This window comes from Benincasa hispida, chromosome 6 (genome assembly GCF_027475165.1).
Source record: "Benincasa hispida cultivar pf3 chromosome 6, pf3_genome.v1.1, whole genome shotgun sequence".
Lineage (NCBI taxonomy): Eukaryota > Viridiplantae > Streptophyta > Magnoliopsida > Cucurbitales > Cucurbitaceae > Benincasa > Benincasa hispida.
The window spans coordinates 38,945,172-38,966,738 of record NC_143483.1 but is presented as its reverse complement, the minus strand read 5'-3'; the positions used below and the strand labels follow the sequence as shown (position 1 = coordinate 38,966,738).

Here is a 21,567-nt window from a genome sequence, read left to right as displayed (position 1 = left end):
TCTTATCAAAAGGCAATGAGGGATGTTGACCAGGATGAATGGGTCAAAGCCGTGGATCTTGTGATGGAGTTGATGTACTCCAACTCAGTATGAGATCTTGTAGATCAACCCGATGGGGTAAAACCTATTTGTAAATGGATCTACAAGAGGAAACAGGGTGCATATGGGAAGGTGCAAACCTTCAAAGCTAGACTTGTGGCAAAGGGTTATACCCAGATGGAGGGAGTCGACTATGAGGAGACTTCCTCACCTTTTTCTATGTTGAAGTCTATCCACATCCTACTATCCATTGCCTCATATTATGACTATGAAATATGGTAAATGGACGTCAAGACTGCCTTTTTGAATGGTAATCTTGAGGAGACCATTTATATGGTGCAGCCCGAGGGATTCGTAGCCCAAGGTCAAGAGCAAAAGGTGTCTCGATCTTGGAACATTCGGTTTAATACTACGATCAAATCGTACGGCTTTGACCAAAACATTGATAAGCCTTGTGTCTACAAGAAAATCATCAACAGTTCAGTAGTTTTCCTAGTGTTATATGTAGACGATATCCTACTTAGTGGGAATGATGTAGGTCTACTTACATCAGTTAAGAACTGGCTAGCGACCCAATTCCAAATGAAAGATTTGGGAGAGGCTCAGTTTGTTCTTGGTATTCAGATCTTTTGGGATCGGAAGAACAAAGTGCTAGCGCTATCTCAAACATCGTACATTGACAAGATGTTGCTCAAGTACTCCATGCAAAACTCCAAAAGGGGCTTACTGCCTTTTAGGCATGGAGTTACATTGTCTAAGGAAATGTGTCCTAAGACATCTCAAGACGTTGAGGAGATGAGATGGGTCCCCTATGCATCTATCGTTGGCAGTTTGATGTATGCGATGTTGTATACTAGACCAGACATCTACTACACTATGGGGATAGTTAGTAGATATCAGTGTAATCCAGGACATCCTCAAGTATCTTCGGAGAATGAGGGACTATATGTTCGTGTATGGATCTAAGGATTTGATTCTTACAGGATACATGGACTCTGACTTTCAAACTGATAAGGATTCTCGAAAATCCATTTCAGGCTTAGTGTTCACTTTTAACGGAGGAGCTGTAGTGTGGCGAAGAACTAAGCAAGGGTGCATCACCGACTCCACGATGGAGGTCGAGTATATAGCGGCTTGTGAAGCTGCTAAGGAGGTCGTTTGGCTCAGGACGTTCCTGACTGATCCGAAAGTTGTTCCAAACATGTCTAAGCCCATCTCCCTTTATTGTGATAATAGTGGAGTTGTGGCAAACTCAATAGAGCCCAGGAGTCACAAGCGTGGCAAACATATAGAGCGGAAGTATCATCTCATCCGTAAGATAGTGCAATGATGGGATGTGATAGTCATGAATATCGCTTTGGAGCACAACGTTGCTGACCCGTTTACAATGGCTCTTAGGGTTACAGTGTTTTAGGGCCACCTTTAGGTCTACGGGACTTCTCGCGGCTGGACTAGGGCAAGTGGGATAAGTTTGTACTAGGCCTTAGTGCCCTGGTTTATTGTTTTTTACTTGTTTTTATCTTATACACCCACTCATTTTAGGACAAGTAAGAGATTGTTGGGGTTGATGCCCTAAACTCTCGTAGGGTTCTGTAGTTTGTAAACACCTATATGAACAAACGCTTGTGATGTAATAATATGAGATATTTTCTTCACTGTTGTCTATAAAACATGAGATGTTTTATTTACATTTACAACAAACTAATAAACTAAAATGAATTATCATTGTAACTTAAGCATGTATGTGGAGACATATAAGTGAATCATGCGTTAAGTGATAACCAAAATGGTCTGTAATATATGGACAAAGGAGGGAAACCTTATCCTAGTGACACTACGGATGCGGCCCGCTTTGTAAATAGTTACAAGTATTGTGATGTGCTACAGATGGTATGATCCTGATCATTCATGTAGAGACATGTGAGCGGGAGTGTCCTATACAAAGGAATTTGTATAAGACCGGACCACGAAGTGTTTAGTCTCGTTATATAACGTCGTTCATGACAGAGACTTCATTTCACTAGGATGACCATAGGTAACATGACCTCAATTCTAAATGAGTTAGGAACTTTTGCCTTTGAGGGCGATCCTTTGATTTGCACGGGTGCGAGTAGCTAGATCATCGACTCAAACCTATCATTTTGGGGATTCGTGTGATTTGGGAGCTGGGAACTCAGTTACACAAGATGAAATTCACTCCTTCCTCGAAGCAGGGTAAGTAGATAGATTGCTCCCTTAAGGATTGATTCTGAGGCTTGAATGATGTGGCACCACACTCCTTCTCATGGCCCGAGAGGTGTCCACACATAGTAGGAATATGTTGTATTGTTCATTCGAGGTATCAGTGGTACTTAAGGAGTTAGATGTAACTATAGGAGAAAAAGGGTAAATTGGCCTAATTGTATTTACGAGCATCTGTGAAGGGTTATCGTACTGTTAACGTATGATATCTGTAGTGAGAAGAGTTTAGTTGTCGGTCTTTAGTGGAGTGCTTGGTAGTTAACGTATGATGGATCTCGTGACGAAAGAGTTTAGTAAGTTATTCACGTACCATTGGACCTTTGAGCTACAGGTCCATAAAGTCCCTTTGGTAGCTCAAGAAATTCATGTTGAGAATCAGTTTTTGGATCAATTTGAAGTGTTCAGGTTGACAAGAGGTAGTTTGATTATATATGATATAATTAAATTAGTTTAGTTATATATGAGATAATTGATATGATGTATAAGATACATTAATTAGAGGAAAATGGTATAAATACAATTTATATCAAGTAAAGGAGAAAAGAACTATGGTTTAAATATTGCATATGATGTGATATTGAAACTATAGGTTATAAATATAATATGATAAGTTAGTTATTATATTTATTTATAATTAAAACAATTATGAAATAATTGTAGGCGGTTTCTCCTTTAACTGTGCGTGAAAGTGGGAGGTTGTATTTAGTTTTCATAACTGAAGGATAAAATGAAAAATGTTTTCGTTTTTGGAAGAGAATCGCTTAATCTCTCAATTGAATACACAACCTATCATTTAGCTCACAATAGACTACACGACAACCATTAAGTGTTTGTCTAAACGATCGTGTACACGCGCCATTCTCTAAACGGTCATATAACTTTTTACTAAAAGATCGCGTGACAAGTGAGCTTCTCTAAATGATCGTGTAAAAAAACACACCTAATTTCCTAAACGATCGTGTAAACGATCACACCTAATTTCCTAAATGATCGTGTAAACGATCACATCTGATTTGATAAACGATCGTGTATCAGCTGAAATTTTTCTAAACGATCAAGTACATAGTCTATACGATAGACACTATACTTTCCCAATACCAAATCAAACAAAGCCCACACCTCCTGGATTCTCACTCCGAGAATACCAAGGTTACTAAGTGGTGGTGTCCGCGAGGCTACTTGTTCATGGAGAAGTTTGTTTGTGACTACTGAACGATTAGGTAGACGATCTAGACGAGAGTGAGTTGTTGTTGTCCAAGTTCTTCACGAGAGCAAGAGACGTATGAAAGAAGAGTTCTTCAAAGGTAAGTCTCTCACTCCTTTTATATTTATTTATGAAAGATGTCGTAATTTTGTTAAAAATGCATAACTAGTTTGTATGGTTGTGAATGCTTTTAATTCTGTCACAATGAATTTGGAACGATTTTGCTTCCGCTCATAGGTTCTCTTTGATAAGAGTTCCTTCAACTTGGACTTCATGTAGAACGACACATGGTAATGATCGAAGAATTACACATACTATTTTAAGACACTAATCATGGGTACTAATAAGCATCTATTTTATTATAATATTTATAATATTCCCTCTTAGATGCCTATTATAATAGACAATGCTAACATGTAGCGGAAGAAATCAGAATCACTTAGCACTCTAATTACACTTAATTTGAGTTTAAAAGCATGCATTGAAACTAATTTCAAAGCAGAAGGTTTCAAGAACACAATACCTTTGTTGAAACTTAGCAATTCCAACTTCTCTCCACGAATTGGATCTCCAAATTGATAGAGGCCACCACAATGATCTTCTCTACTATCCTCTAAATTGGATTGAGAGGTAGAATCTCTAAATCAGCTCAATTTTGTGAAGGGAAAGAGAAGGGTATGAGAGAAAATGCGGAAATCTAGAAAATACTTTGCATGAACCTCTCCATCAGAACTTGGAGTATTTATCAATCTAACTCATGCAGGCATTCTCTTAATCAGTAACTTGAGACCTCAAGCTACATGATTTAGTGGGTTTAGGTGTTAAGAAATGGATTAATCCACCTCGATTAGCTTGAAAATGTTGAGGATTCCACTATGAATTGAAAATCAATTTTAATTTTCTTTTTAATTTTCAGCAAAATTAAATTTAGTTGAAAAACCAAATATGAATTTGATTTTTTAAAAAAGAAAAACTTTTATTTAAATAATTAAATTATTTATTAATAATTTAATATCAAATATTAAATTAATTAAACACCTAATTGATACATGAATCCTATTCATGTAATCTAATATTTCAATCAATATTTAGATATTATAATCTCTCCGATTACGTTTAATTTCATAAAATTAAACATTTAGCTATATCAAATATAATTACCCAAACCCTAAAATGAATTTGAACACTTCAAATTCAAAACCCTAAATTCAATTTTTAACATTTCAAATCCGCTCAATTCAGTAATCCAAAATATAATTTTACGAGCTAGTAGAGGGACCTTATGGGCCTACAAATCATGAGCTCCAATGATTTGAGATTAATTGGGTAAACTCTTTAGAACGAATTAATTAATATTCGTTAACTACTGAGACACATCACTATAGCTCAATAGTTGCACTCTTCTCACTGTGGATATATTTCTACCCACTTTAACAATAAACAGTAAGTCAACCCTTCACAGGTCATTCGTATTTATAGCTAGGTCAAAATTACCATTTTACCTCTGTAAATACATCTTGCTCCTTAAGCTCTGATTGAACCTCTTTTGAACAATTGGTTTATAGTCTAACTAATAAACCATGACCCTTTCGATCATGAGAGGGCAGGACCCTGTTGTTCAAGACCAGGAATTAGTACTTCAGAGAACAACTTATCTGCTAACCCTAAATTGGGTAGTAGTGAATTTCATCTTCCAAAACTATATCCTCAGCTATCTATCCGATCTTCTCCCCAAAATGGGAGGCTTCTTGAGCAGTGTTATTGGACTACTCTCACCTATGCAGATCAAAGGATAATCCCGCGTAAACAGGAGTTCATAGTTAGGTCAAGATTAAGATCGAGTTATCCCAGGTCATCAAATTTGAAATAGTCGGTTTTAATAGTAAACGGTCGTTATAAGAAAAAGTGACTATTTCAAGGTCCGATCTTACGCAAACATCTTTTGCATAGAATGTCCCCACTCACATGTCTCCACATGAATGATTTTGAGATCACATCATTTGTATCAGTATACGAAATGGGTCGCATCCAATAGTGTTACTAGGATGAGGTACCCAATCCCATCCATATATTTATATACTATTTTGGCTATATACTAAAAGTTGATCTACTTTTATGTCTCCATATAAAATTAAAGTATTCATATTATAGCCATGGATTTGTTTATTGGATTTTTATAATATCCAATATAAATAACATTTTATTGAATGAAAAAACTTAATAATACTTGTATTGATAAATAGAATATGTTTCTAACAATTACAAACTGCGAGTTTTAGGACATTCCCAACAATCTCTCACTTGGACTAATACTCCAGTGGGATACAAATATATACAAATATATAATGTTTACAATGTTGAGAAAATAAGGAGAAAATACAATAAACTAAGGCATCTATATACCCTTGACATTCTCCCACTTGCCCTAGATTATGAAGTTTATAGTCCTAGTTCGACTAGGTGGCCCTCAAAACTTTAGCTGAGAGGGCCTTCGTAAATGGATCAGCAAGATTATCTTCTAAGGCTATCTTCGTGATATCACGTCTCCTTGGTGTACTATCTCTTGATGAGATGGTACTTTCTTTCGATATGTTTTCCACGTTTGTGGCTTCTCGGTTCCTTTGAATTGGCAACTGCTCCACTATTATCGTAATACAGGGTGATAGGCATTATTTGGAACTATTTCCAAATCCATCAGAAACTTGCGTAGGCACACTACTTCTTTAGCTATTTCACTTGCAGCTACATATTCAACTTCTACTATGGAGTCATCGATACAACTCTGTTTGATACTTCTTCACATTATAGCTCCTCTGTTAAGAGCAAAAACTAATCCTGAAGTAGATTTCCTAGAATCTACATCATTCTGAAAATTAAAATCGGTGTATCCTATAAGGATCAAATCCTTAGGTCCATATACAAGCATATAGTCCCTCGTTCTCTGAAGATACTTAAGAATGTTCTTGATAGCAGTCCAATGACTGTGTCCAGGGTTAGATTGGAATCTGCTGACAATTCCAAATGCAATATCGGGACGTGTACATAACATGGCATACATCAGGCTTCCTACTGCTGATGCATATGAAATTCTTTTCATTTCCTCAATTTCTTGAGGCGTCTTAGGATACTGTGCCTTTGACACATGAATTCTATACTAAAAGGTAACCTACCCTTTTTAGAATTTTGCATATTATACCTTGACAACATCTTTTTGGAACAATTTTTTTGTTCTTGACCCTGTTCAATGAACACTTCTGATTGAGACATGAAAATACTTTTATCAAGATGGTCATTCAAAAAGGTTGTCTTAACATCCATCTTCCATATTTCATAGTCATAATATGTGGCAATAGACAAAAGTATTCTTATAGGTTTTATCATGGCAACAGGAGAGAAGGTTTCTTCATAGTCTACACCCTTTCTTTGGGTAAAAACCTTTTTCCACGTGTCTGGCTTTATAGGTTTGCACCTTGTCAGTTTGGTCTCGTTTTCTCTTGTAAATCCATTTGCAATCAATAGGTTTAACCTTATCTAGTTGATCTACAAGTTCTCATACAGAATTGAAGTACATTGACTCTATTTCTAGGTCCATGGCTTCAGTCCATTGATCACTATCTACATCTTCCATTGCCTATTTAAAGGTTAATGGATCCTCTAAGCTATCATCAGATATGATGACATGATTTTTTGCTAAACCCATGTATCGATTAGGTTGACGTACAACCCTTCCACTATGTCGAGGCATTCTCAACTCTTGAGAACGATGTGATGGAGCAACAAATATTGTTGATGGACCAGTTTGATCAACAACTTTTGTCGATCTATCTGTAGTTTTTCTAGTTATTTCACTTAATACTAATTTATTTCGAGGTTGATGACTACTCCTAATATGTTCTTCTTCTAAGAATGTAGCATTTTTCGATATAAATACTTTATCTTCTTGAGGATCATAAAATAGTGCATCTTTTGTTTCTTTTGGGTATCTTACAAATAGGCATAATTTTGAACGTCGTTCCAACTTCTTGGGGGTTTGCACCAACACGTGTGCTAGACATCCCCAGATTCTGAAGTGATGTAAACTATCTTTATGTCCTTTTCATAACTCATACGATGTTTCATAAACACTTTTTGAGGGAACCATGTTCAAAATATATACAACAATCTGTACTGCATACCCTCAAAAGAATTAAGGTAATTGAGCATAACTCATCATCGAATGAACACTGGCCAACAAGGTTCGATTTCTCCTTTCTACAACACCAACCTGTTGTGGTGTTCTAGGTGTTGTGAGTTGGGATTGAATTCCATGGTCTATTTGATAGTTTTGGAATTGTAAATTCATATACTCACCACCTCAATCTAATCAAAGTGTTTTGATTCTTTTACTTAATAAGTTTCAAACTTCTGTCTTAAATTCTTTAAACATTTCAAGAGTTTCAGACTTGTAACTCATTAAGTAAATATAGCCATATCTCGAATAATCATCAACAAAATTTATGAAATATTCACATCCTCCTCGAGCTTTCACATTCATCGAACCACAAAGGTCTGAATGGATGAGTTTTAGAGGTTCTTTGGCTCCGAGACCATTTCCTGTAAAAGATCTTTTGGTCATTTTACCTTGAAGACATGATTCACATGGAGGTAATGAGTTGCCTTCTAACTAATTTAGATGACCTTCTTTTACCAATCCCCCAATCTTATTAAGATTTATGTGACCAAGTCTTAGGTGCAAAAGATAGGCATTGCGATTGTTTTTTATTTTACGTTTCTGCCGTTTTAAACATCTCTATATTTAAAATGGGTTTTGCATCAGTTGGTTTTAACACATACAAATTATTTTCGAGTTTCGCAAAATAAATATGAACACCTCTTGAACTATTAAACCCTTCATTGATATCAAAAGTTACTTTGTACATATTTTCTAGTAAACAAGAAACGGAGATTAAGTTCCTTTTCATTTTAGGTACATAATATACATTTTCAAGCAAAATGTAAGAATCTCTGAAATATAACTTGACGCCTCCCACTACTTCTGCTGAAATGACTTCACCTGTTCCCACCTTGAAATTCATTTCATTCTCTAAAAGTTGAGTCTAAGAACTAGTTTCCTGAAGAGAAGTGCAAATATGGTTAGCGGTGCTTGAATCTAATATCCCGGTTAAGTGAGAACTTTCTACTAAACATGTTTCAATTTCAAGTAAAACTGATTTACCTTGTTTTGCCTTTTCTGTTGGGAATGTCTTAGAACCCGCAGTTCGTGCTAAACATTCTATTTATCAATAAAATATTATTGAGTAATTTATTCAATAAAGTTGTTGATTTTGTATTCTATTATGAAAATCCAATAAACATATCCATGGCTATAGTGTGAATACTTTAACTTTATGTGGTGACATAAACAGGATCAAGTTAATAGTACACAGCCTAAATGGTCTAATAAGTATATGGATGAACTTGGGTATCTCATCCTAGTAACACTATTGGATGTAGCCTATTTTGTAGGTAATACAAATGATGTGATCCACAGATCATTCATGTAGAGACATGTGAGTGGGGGCATCCTATGCAATGAGTTTGCATATAGACTGGACCATAAAATAGTCACTTTTCTTTATAATGATCGTTTACTGTTAAAATTGACTATTTCATTTTAGTAACCTAGGATAACTCGATCTTAATCCTAAGCTAGCTATGAACTCCTGTTTGTTTGAGATCATCCTTTGATCTGCATGGGTGAGAGTAGTTCAACAGCACTGCTCAATAAGCCTTCCATTTTAAGGGTAAGACCGGATGGATAGCTCTGGACATAGCCATGCAAGATGGAATTCACTCATACCCGATTTAGGATTAGCAGATAGGTTGTTCTCTTAAGTACTGATTCTAGGTCTTGAACAATCGGGGCCCTGCTTTCTCATGATAGAGAAAGGACTTGATTCATCAATATTATGAATCAAATTGTTCATTATAGGGTCAGCGGGAACTTAAGGAACGAGATGTATTCAAAGGGGTAAAACGGTAATCTTGACCCAGCTGTGATTACGAACGACCTATGAATGATCGACTTACTGATCATGGTTATATCGAATGGACATAATATATTTATAGTGAGGGAAGTTCAACTATGGCATTTAGTGGAGTGACCCATTGGTTAACGAATAGGGGTTAATACGGTGTAATGAGTTTAGCCAATTAATCTCGGATCGTTGGAACCCATGATTTGTAGGTCCGCGAGGTCCCCTTACTAGCTCGTAAATGGATTAGCTTTAGAGTAACATGATAAGTTAATTTGAAACGTTTAAATTAGAATTAAATGGAATAGGAGAATTTATATTTAAATATGATTTAAATGTATGAAGGTAGATTTTTGTAAAATTAATTTAATATTTTATATTAAATTAATTAAAATTAATTGAATTATTTAAATTATTTTCATTTTTTGAAATCAAATTGATTTTTAGAAATTATTTGGTTTGAAAACAACACAAAAATGGAATTGTGATTTTTTCCATTAAACCTTCAACTAGCTTACACCAAACCCACTTTTATTTGGCTTCAATAACTCCAAACATGAGCTGCATCTCATGTAGCCATCTTCTTTTCATGAAAGACCTGCAATAAATAAAGAAGATTGGAGTGGAAATGAGGCATGCATCTAAAGAATTTTTGCTGAAAACTTCGGGCTGAAGAAGTTGTTCTTCAAGTGGGTTGTAGCAATGAGTTCTTCTCCAATTTTCCTTTCATTCAAGCTGATTGTGAGTCACACAACTCATTCTAAAGCTCCAAGAGAATAGTGGAGAAGATCTTGAGATGGTTCACAACAAGTTCCGGAGAAGATTACAGTTGAGAATCAAGATTTCAAGGAGTTCTACAAAGGTATGGCTTCAAACCCTCTAGTGAAAGATGAGCATGCTATAGTTACTGCCAACATTAATGAATTAGAGTTTTTATTGATCCTTTCTTCCACTGCTTACTAATATACTCTTACATTTTCAGCTCTCTTTTTAGTATGATACTGAGGGCAATTGCGTTTCGTCTTCATTGGAGTGGAAACATTTTCCTTTTGTTACTTTATTCTTGTTGTTCTTAGCAGGGGTTTCCTTCTTCCCTTTTTCTTTTTTCTTCATTTGGATACTCTTATCCTTTGAATAAGAAAAGGACTTCTTTTTCTCTGAATGTTTCGTTCCAAAGGAAGGTCCCTTTATAGATTTCTTTTGTGAAACAACATTTGCTTCATTTTCCTTGTTTTTCATCAAAGATTGATAAGTTTGTAGTTCATTTAGAAGAGTGGTCAAATTGTAATCAATCTTATTCATCACTGCATTTGTACGAAATGTCAAAAAGCTCTTCGAAAGAGATTCTATTATCATACTAACTTGACTCCTGTCATCTATGACAGCTCCATGAGCTTTCGCAATGTTGAAAAGGGCCATCATGTCCAAGACATGTTCTCTAACAGAGGTCTCTTCTTTCACATGGGAGTTATAGGCGTAATTTATAGCTTCATGTAGTACCAGGGAAAATGGTTGCTCGAACATCTCTTACAACGATGCCATGATCTCACGTGTAGTGACTGTGGCTTCATGCTTTTTATTGGGCACATCAAATATGCTCGCTAAGACATAGGCTTTGGCCTTCTCGTTAGCCTGAACCCATTTTTCATAGACTTCCCGAACATTTTGGTTAGCTGAATTGGGAAGAGGAGGACATTCCTCCGATAAAACAAACCTCAAATCGTCAACAAACTAGTATTGTATTTATATTTGACTTCCAGTTTGAGTACCCTTCTCCGTTGAATTTATCGGAAGCTAGTAGTTATATAATCGAGTTCGATATTGCTAAAAATAAACAAATTCTATTAGACTTATGCATCTAAATCCAATTTTATCAAAAGTAATAAAGTACCCATATTTCTTTATTTATTTGCAACGATACTTTAGTGAGTTAGAATAGATGCTACCGAGGGGCAGTCTAATATTCCTTCACTAAAGCAAGAAAACCTTGACCAAATATTATATCTAGAATAATTCTTATTCATATAGTCATTTAGTTATCGTTTTCGGTCAAGAGCTTACTAACACTTAGTAACTCTTGTATGTGTGACCCTCCATTTTCAGATATAAAACGTTATGAATATGCCACTAAATTGGATGACAATGTTCAAGACGGAACTATGAAACCTTATTCATTTTTTCTGTTTGGATTGTTCCGAATCCTATGTTACAACCCTCCGAAGGGATCGTCGTGGTTAACGACTAGCTAGTGCCGCCTAAAAATGACTTTAGGCACAACATAAGAATCTCACAGTTCAAACTAATGGAGAAGACCATAGGATATGTTGACACATTTCCTTCACCCACTTACTATGAACTACTTCTCCCGTTCACCTTGATATTGACTCAGGCAAACACTTTCCGAATGAAGCAGCCATAGTAAAAGCGACACGAAACTGATCATATGTGAACTCTTGGGGCTGTGAGAGGTAAAAACAATATATCATATATTATTAATCTCCCACTAAAGTGTTCTAAGTGTTTAGGTATTTTTTTTACTTAGCTATAGTTCGGCTAATAAACACCCTAAGTCTTTATGATTTTTCCAAACATAAGTCTTATATTTGCACTTAACTTAGGATGTCTAGGTGATAGAACCATTTTGTTACCTCACACCACTCACGCAAGCTCATAAAACTAGTTAACCACACTCAACATTTCGACCATAATCCCCAGGTAGGAGGTGTTCCGTAGACCGTCAACTTAAATACCTCCAGCTTTAGATAGGATTATATATCAGTTGAGATTGTAACCGTATTTTATAAGTTAATGACCTATTTTAAGTATTAAAATAATTTGTTAACCTAAGTGAGCATGCTGCTTATCTTTGTTATGGATTTTAATGATTAATCCAATTTTATAACAACTTATAAAACAATAGACATACTTTCCATCCATAACATTCATTAAAGGCATTCAAACTTTAATATAACACTTATATTAAACATTAGAAACTCTAATCATGCATACTATATATTATAACTAATTTATAGCAAATGATTATGCATGTAACATGCTTTCCTACGGTGGGATTTAAACAACACCAATATGGTTCAACTTTGGCATCCTAAGCAAGCAATAATAACTAATTATTACAAAATAATTAAAAACAGCTCTAATTTTGAATGTGGACTGCTTGAAATATGGTTCAACTTTGGCATCCTAAGCAAGCAATAATAACTAATTATTACAAAATAATTAAAAACAGCTCTAATTTTGAATGTGGACTGCTTGACCCGACCCAAACTGAACCTGAACCACCCGAACCGGGTCTCCAAGGCTCCAAAAGAGGCTGAACTGGACCATCACGATCTGAACCGGTCAATAAGTCACCGAACGGGTCAAACCGATTTCTTCTCATGAACCGACTCCGTCACGTGTGCCTTTCTAGACTGGGATGAACAGCATCACGAAGCTTCATCCCAGCGTTGCAACGCTTCAGACTCCAAGATGAACAGCATCGTGACACTCTCTAAATAGCGTCGCGATGCTGCGAGGGCAGTAGCTCTAGTTCAGATTCTGCAGTTGACAAAGCTTGCTTCGATCTTCAATTACAACCTAGTTTCAACTCTATTGACTCCAATAAAATTACAGACTTTAGAGCACACATATAAACTCATCAACCAAGAGCCAATTACAAATTAAACTTCATTATCAAAGAGAAATCTAATGCCAAAGTTGAATTTCAACCATATCAGTCAACCAAACATGCATTCTTAGAAATTCACCCACCAAACTCAAATTAATGTTAATTAAGTGCTTAAATCATACTCTGATACCAATTGATAGAGTAAACTTACATGCAGCAGAAGAAATCAGAATCAATAAGCACTCTAATTACACTTAATTTGAGTTTAAAAGCATGCATTGAAACTAATTTCAAAGGAGAGGGTTTCAACACAACACCTTTGTTGAAACTCAGCAATTTTAGCTTCTCTCCAAGAATTGGATCGCTAAATTGATAGAGGACCACCGCAATGATCTTCCCTACTATCATCTATCTTGGATTGAGAGGTGGAATCTTTGAATCAGCTCAATTTGGTAAAGGGAAAGAGAAGGGTTTTAGAGAAAATGTAGAAATCTGGAAAATACTTTGCATGAACCTCTCCAATTTCAGAACTTTGAGTATTTAAACTTTGAATATTTATCAATCTAACTCATGCAAGTATTCTCTTAATCAGCAACTTGACATTTCAAGCTACACAATTTAGTGGGCTTCGATGTTAAGAAATAGATTAATCCACCTCAATTAGATTGAAAATGTTGAAGAAATCCACTATAAATTGAAAATCAATTTTAATTTTCTTTTTCATTTTCAATTTTCATTTAATTTTCAGCAAAATTAAATTTAGTTGAAAAACCAAATATGAATTTGATTTTTAAAAAAGAAAAAGTTTTATTTAAATAATTAATTTAAAAAATTAATTAGTTAATTAAATAATAATTTAATATCAAATATTAAATTCATTAAACACCTAATTGATACATGAATCCTATTCATGTAATACAATATTTAAATCAATATTTAAATATTATAATCTATCCGATTAGGTTTAATTTCATTAAATTAAACGCTTAACTATATCAAATATAATTATCCAAACCTTAAATTAAATTTGAACACTTCAAATTCAAAACCCTAATTTCGATTTTGAACATTTCAAATCCGCTCAATTCACTAATTCAAGATATAATTTTACGAGCTAATAGAGGAACCATATGGACCTACAGATCATAAGTTCCAACGATTTGCGATTAATGGCTAAATTCGTTAGACCAAATTAATTAATATTCGTTAACTACCGAGACATACCACTATAGCTCGATAGTTGCACTCTCTTCATTGTAGATATATTTTTGTCCACTTTAACTATAAATATAAGTCGATCCTTCACTAGTCGTTTGTATTTATAACTAGGTCAAAATTACTATTTTACCTCTATAAACACATCTTGCTCCTTAAGCTTTCACTAAACCTCTATTGAACAATTGGTTTATAGTCCAACATAATAAACCATGACCCTCTCTCTAACCCTAAATTGGGTAGGAGTGAATTCCATCTTACAGAACTATATCCTCAACTATCTATCAAGTCTTATCTTCAAATGGGAGGCTTATTGAATAGTGTTATTGGACTACTCTCACCTATATAGATCAAAGGATAATCCAGAATAAATAGGAGTTCATAGTTAGTTCAGGATTAAAATCTAGTTACCATAGGTCATCAAATTTGAAATAGTCAGTTTTAACGGTAAACGACCGTTATAAGAAAAAGTGACTATTTCGAGGTCCGGTCTTACGTAAACATCCTTTGCATAGAATGTTCCTAAGAAGCACAGACACATATATGGATACATGATACGGATACGATATGTTAATTTCTAAAATACTAAGATACGGATATGTTGAAGATACGGATTTTAGTATGATTTGAAGAAGTGGTTGTTGTGTTAGATACTTCTGGACTGAGTAGTTCTTCATCAAACCCTCATTTGCCTACCGTCTCACCCCTTCTAAAACTTCGGTACCCCTTGGGGTCCAAACCCATAAGGAAAAGTAGGGGTAAATAAGAAGGCATTTTCTTGTTGTCCCAACCTATGTGGGATTCTCCACTTTTCTTTTTCTTTCCTTTAAAAATAAGAAATTTTCACCAATAGGAGATACAGACAAAAGAAGAAGATCGAGATGAAAGATGAGGGAGGATTTTGTTGGGCATTTTATATGTTTGTAAACTAAGAGTAAAAAGATAATTTCACCTCAAATAAGACTGAGCATTTATTTATACTATGTTGATTTTCAATCCTTATATTGAAACATCTCAAAGATGAGGCTAATGGTTCTTTCCCTGTCTCGCTAGATCCTCTTATCAACTTTTTAAAGTTGGGGTTATCTGGAGTAACCTTATTACAGCCTCATTGTGGTGTATTTGGCTTGAGGGGAATAGGCGTATATTCCAAAATGTTGAAAAGTATCTATGTAACGCCCCAGACCTAGGATTCAAAATTTGGATTGGGCACCTGATGGCCCTGACATTCTCTTGCATCCTTTGCGGCCTGCCTACGTCGCCCTTACTTGTCTTAAATGCTTGTAGAAGTGAAAGTTGTACCCATAAAACAATATTGATCCTTTCAGCATGGTTTGTCCTCACTTACGTGCATCCTAAAAAGATCTCAATGAGGTTACCCAACATAAGATTGCTCCAAGCTAAACATACTTAACTTTGAATTTCCTAGTATTGAGCCACCAAAAAGGAAGGCGCACCTTATTGGTATAGGTAGTAACTTTCAATTTTTGTAAGCTTTTCTTAACTATACTTTCATGTCCTCAAGATCCCTCTCATTCAGATATGATCTCAGTTCATTCATGTCCCCCTACTAAACTCGGGTCATGATTAATCATCTCACTTGTGAGAAGACATTTAATCGCTTGCAGCATTTTGGTCTACAAAATCACACTTATTTTGTAATCATGATGCTTCTTCTATTACTTTAAATTGGAAGGCATTCTTATAGTTTTCATCCTTTTTGTACTGAGCTTATCTCTAGCTCTTTATTCCTCATTGGCCTTCCTTTGCTCTTATTGGAGAGACTATCTTTTGTTTGAATATATGCTCTTTCTGGCTTTCTGGAGGTATGGTGAGGGTACTACAGTTGTGACAACCAAGTTTATGTGGCCTGGTGCACCTACTGATCCCTCCCGAAATAGTATTTTGTTAAAAAATATGTTAAAATATCACTTTCATACTTATACTTTGGAATTGGTTCAATTTTAGTCATTGTACTTTCTAATGTCTAATTTTAGTCCATGTATTTTCAATAAATCTTAAATTTAGTCCCTATTACTAGTTTATTATAGATTTTTTCATTACTTTTAATTTTTATTAACATTTTTACTATTAATTTTGCAAACATATTCACATATTGTATTTCTTAGCATGAAAATTATCATGATTATTTAATCAATTTTGATAAAAATTAACTTCAAAGAACTAAATTTAAGATTTACTAAGGGCCCATTTGATAACGTTTTTATTTTCTATTTTTTATTTCTATTTCTCAATTTTTTAAGAAGTTGAATTGTTGGAAAACCTGTTTCTTTTCTATTATATTTATTTTGTTTCTCGCTGACGACTAATTTTGGCCTTTCTTTGTTGGTTGGCAACCGCGTGTCAGGCGTTAAGGGCGTCCTATGTGCGGGTTCGAATCTTGCGAAATGCGATTTTATTTTATTAGTTTTATTTCTTTCCTTTATACCTCTTTCTTTTGCCATATTTCTTTTACATTTATTTCTTTATTCTATTTTTATTTATTTGCATTGTTAAATATTTATATTTATATGTTAATTTAATTTTGTATTTCAAAATTTTCAAATCCTAAAATCCAATATGTACATTTAAATATTTTTAAATATTTTTAACATGCATGTTGTATATTATTTTATATTTTAATGCAAGTTATATTTTTTTTAATTTTACATAATTAAATTATATTTAAACTATAAAATAAGAGAAAAAATGAGGAAAAAAATACAAGAAACCAGAAACAAGAAATGATTATCAAATAAGTTTATGTTTATGTTTATTCTTTTCGTAAAACAAAAAAAAAAAAAAAACCAAACGTATTCTTGTTTCTAGTTCTAAAAAATAAGAAAAATGAAATTTAAAACAGAAACATTATTAAATAGGCTCTGAAAATAAAATATGTTTTATGGACTAAACATATAATTTAAATTATATTTTTATCATTTATGATACTATAAATTTGCTGGTCATTGTTATTATTTTTTCTTATTAAAAAAATCATTTTCTTCTCATTGTCTCTATCCTTCCCATTCTACATCTCATTTGGGTCACTTCCTCTCCCTTTTACTATTTGATTTTCAATATCCCCATTCCCCATAACTAAGGAAAACAGAGAGGGAAGAAAGACTTAGAAGATATATAGATAAAAATAATTTTTTTTTCTTATATGCTAGCTACTTTAGTAATTGTAATAAGTGCAAAATATATAATTTTGACATGATTTATAAATAAATCGATCTATTTCCTTTCTGAATACTCAATTACCAAAAATACAATGAACCCTCATTGAAAACTTAATTAAAAGAGAAAAGGAGTGAAATTAATTCTTAAGATTTTAAAAACATGTTTTAATTTTTGTTCATATTTTTGAATATTATAAAGCTTAATTCTTTTTTTTTAAAAAAAAAAAGAAGAAAAGAGACAAAAAAAAAAATAAACAAATAAGAGGCAGAAAAGAAAACACTTCAATCACTTTTAGAAAAGAAAAAGAAACTTCTTTAAATTTCAATGAGTAACAATGTAGTTTTTATTTTTTTATTTTTTAGTTTAGTTATACTTTTCTATCATATTTTAGTGTGTGACAACTGAATTTATGAACTTCTTTAGGAAATATTTTAAATACTACCATTTAAAAATTTTGTAGCAATTTATCTCTACAATAAAAAGAAATTTTATCAAGGGTCGATAAACTTTTTTATACCATAGATCAATAAACTAATTAAGGACCAAATCAACTAAAAAATTTTAAATTTTACATAATAAACATTAACATTAATGAGGTACTTACAAATTTTTAACTACATGAACTAAATTATTACCTACTAAAATGTAAAAAACTAAATCTCATACCAAAAAGTGGTTTTTAACCTATATTTTTGTTTAATAACATTCACTTAGTAATTGTAACCATGTTACTACATTTTCGTTGATATGTCAATATTTTTTATTGATATTTTTACATTTTAACAAATTTGACAAGTGATATGAGAGATGAATTGACGTTTCATTATATCTCAGAAGAATATATAAAACATAAAAAATAATAATAAACAACAAAATGTCAATAATATAAATGTAACATAAATAATAAACATATTCACTTGTTTGAAAAGCATCTAATTAAGACCTTGACTGTCACTATTGGCATTTTAAAGCTAATTTACAAACTTCCCGCTATTGCGTCTCGTGTGGTTACTTCACGAGATAAAAGATGGAAATGAACTCAACTTTACGAGATAAAATTTTGTTTTCGTAAAGTTGAGTTCATTTCTATTTTTTATCTCATAAAATAACTTCACAAAACAAACTTATAACTTTGTGAGACAAACGACATATTATCTCTTTTGTCTCCTAATGTTGTAAGTTTGTCTTATGAAGTTATTTCACGAGACAATATACTTATTTACGAACTCAATTTTATGAGACAAACGACTCTTTTCAACATAAAAAAATAAAAGGCTATTTTTTAACTTACTTGCCTCTTTTGGAATTCTAAAAGAGGAAAGAATTGTTCATCTAATTTTGGGCCCTCTAAAAAGGATTATTCTCCTGAAGTTGGGATTTCATGTAAAACATTTCTATCTTGAAAAAAAATGTGAAGATAAAAATTGAAGTTTCTAATTTAAGATATGTGAGTTAGTTAAATGGGTTAATTTCATATTCAAGACAATTGAATGAACATTTATTGAAGGACAAAATATTTTTACATGGTAGGTCCAATTACAAATTAAAAAGATTAAAAAAAAAAAAAAAGTAGATTTTAAAAATGAGATTATTTTTTAATTGGAAAAAACTTTTGGAACAAAATCCGGCAATTTTTCCTTTTTTTTTTTTTTTTTCTTCTTCTTGTTTTTGGGTTCTAGAATTTATTTATCATATATGTATATATAATATTTCAAGAAAATGGGAAAATTTGAAAATGAAAGAAATTAAAATCCATAGTTGTGGTGTGGCATCCACCACGTACCGTCGTACTACTGGTCGGTGCCAGATTTTCTTTCCTTCTCCCAAAAGCTTAAATAAACACAGAAACACATTTCCTCTCCAAACAAACACTCCAAATTCCCATTCTCATTTCCTCTTCCTTTTCCACTCCCAGTTCCAATTATGCACTCCTTCGCCGCCGGTTGGCCCGGCGTCGCCGTCTCCAAACCCCTCTGCTATTCCTGCAAGTCCGCCACCGCTGCCCTCTTCTGCCGCCATGACTCTGCCTTCCTCTGCCTCCGCTGCGACACCCAAATCCACACCCTCTCCGGCACGCGCCACCCACGTGTCTGGCTCTGCGAGGTCTGCGAGCAAGCTCCGGCCACCATCACCTGCAATGCCGACGCTGCTGCCCTCTGCCCTTCCTGCGATGCTGACATCCACTCTGTTAACCCCCTCGCTCGTCGCCACGACCGCTCTGCTATTCAACCCTTCTACGACTCTCCCCCGTCTGCCACTGTCGCCTCTGTCTTCAAATTCCTCATCCCAACCGAACCCCAACACGATGCCGTTCACCCCGATTTGAAATCGGAGGATGTCTTCTTCTCCGATATGGATTCATTGATTGATTTTGATTACCCGACTGCTGGTGATGGAGTTGTTCCTGAACAATCCAATCCAGGAACAGAGTCCACTACGCCGCCCACCGATTACCCCACTAGAAATTTCTGCGGCTTTGAGCTCTGTAGTACTCGATCTAAACTCGACGCCATTAGCTACCCATCTCAGAATCTTAGCCATAGCGTAATTTTCTCTCCAACCCATTTTTATTTAAGTCAAAAAAATTCTTGCCCAACTGATTTATACTATATTCTATTCTGCTGCTGTGCTGCTCTGTTTTACTCGGTATTACTCTGTTTCAGGTTTCTTCGTCTTCTTTAGACGTGGGAGTCGTGCCGGATCAGAACACAGCCTCCGACGCGTCGTTTCCGGTGGGGCAGATGGCGGAGAAGGCGGTGCAATTGCGGGGGATGGATCGGGAGGCGAGGGTGTTGAGGTACAGAGAGAAGAAGAAGAACAGGAAATTTGAGAAGACGATTCGGTATGCTTCGAGGAAAGCTTATGCTGAAATTCGGCCGAGGGTTAAAGGGAGGTTCGTTAAACGGAGTGAAACGAACTGTGAAATTGACAGAATCTTCGCCGGCGCCGGCGTCGGATTCATCATAAACGATGGACGATACGGCGTCGTTCCGAGCCTTAGAGTTTGAGGAAGTGAGACGAGTGGGGCCTACGGGAATTTGTGAGACCCTGTTTGTTGGTTTTTTAAGCCTTCAGGGTCTGATTTGGAATATAATTCCCATGTAATTTCAAATAATTTTCAAATAAAATAATTGTTTAAATGGGTGACTGAAATATAAATTATGAAAGTTGAGGACCAAGGTAGTTAATATTTTAAAGTTTATAAATTTTTTTTAGCACAAAGTTTATAAATTAAATATAAGAAATGTATAAATTTAAAAATTAAAATAGGATTTAAATATTGATGTCACTGTTGTTTAGCATTGTAAAGCATCTATTTATTGATGTTAACGTCAGAGACTCACTAGAATTGAAATTAAGCTTATCTGTTGTGTCTGGCTAGGTTGTAGTTTTGTCATCAATCTTACACTAATTAGTTAGTTTAGTTGATATTTCAAACAAACATTTACATAGATATGAAATTGTTGGACCATAATAAAAACTCAATAATAATGAGCATGACTCAACGACCAGACAACTTGTATTATCAACTTTGAAGGACATTTGATTCTCTCATTCCACATGTTGACAAAAAAGAAAAACTATTTTGGATTTTTTTTTTTCGTGAGTTCAACTTCAACAACATATGGAAGGTGAGATGATCCAAACATCTAATCTTTTAATCGAGATATATATCTAAACAAATTGATCCACGATCAAGATAACGAATGAACTCGTTAATATGTTATTTAATTAGACTATCATATCTATATCTATATCTATCTATCTATCTATCTATATATATATATATATATATATATATATATATATTATATTATATTACATTCAAAAAGGAAATTTTCAATTACTCTTTCATTATATCCGGTAAAAGGAAAAAAAAAAAAAACAAAAGGAAATTCTCTCTATTATAATGAGCTAAACTAATGTTTCCCTTTTGGAAAAATATTTAAAATGTTGACATCTTTTGTTGGTTAGATTTGAGCAAGATTAGTGCAAAAACAATGGGGATAAAATCATTTAGTTAAGACAATAATAAACATTTAATT

At 34.0% G+C, this 21,567-nt stretch overlaps 1 protein-coding gene across 1 annotated transcript; it reads left to right on the top strand.

The window, feature by feature from the left end:
• The first annotated feature begins 19,260 nt into the window (after positions 1 to 19,260).
• Positions 19,261 to 20,661, top strand: LOC120079223 (zinc finger protein CONSTANS-LIKE 5-like). Its single transcript, XM_039033384.2, has 2 exons — positions 19,261 to 20,065; positions 20,185 to 20,661. Exons 1-2 carry the CDS (start codon positions 19,445 to 19,447, stop codon positions 20,527 to 20,529), a joined length of 966 nt encoding a protein of 321 aa, XP_038889312.2. The 5' UTR covers positions 19,261 to 19,444; the 3' UTR covers positions 20,530 to 20,661.
• Positions 20,662 to 21,567: the final 906 nt, after the last annotated feature.

Coding starts and splice junctions, on each gene's coding strand:
- LOC120079223 (XM_039033384.2), top strand. CDS start 19,445: ATGCACTCCTTCGCCGCCGGTTGGCCCGGCGTCGCCGTCTCCAAACCC. Junction 20,066..20,184: donor CTCAGAATCTTAGCCATAGC/GTAATTTTCTCT, acceptor ACTCTGTTTCAG/GTTTCTTCGTCTTCTTTAGA.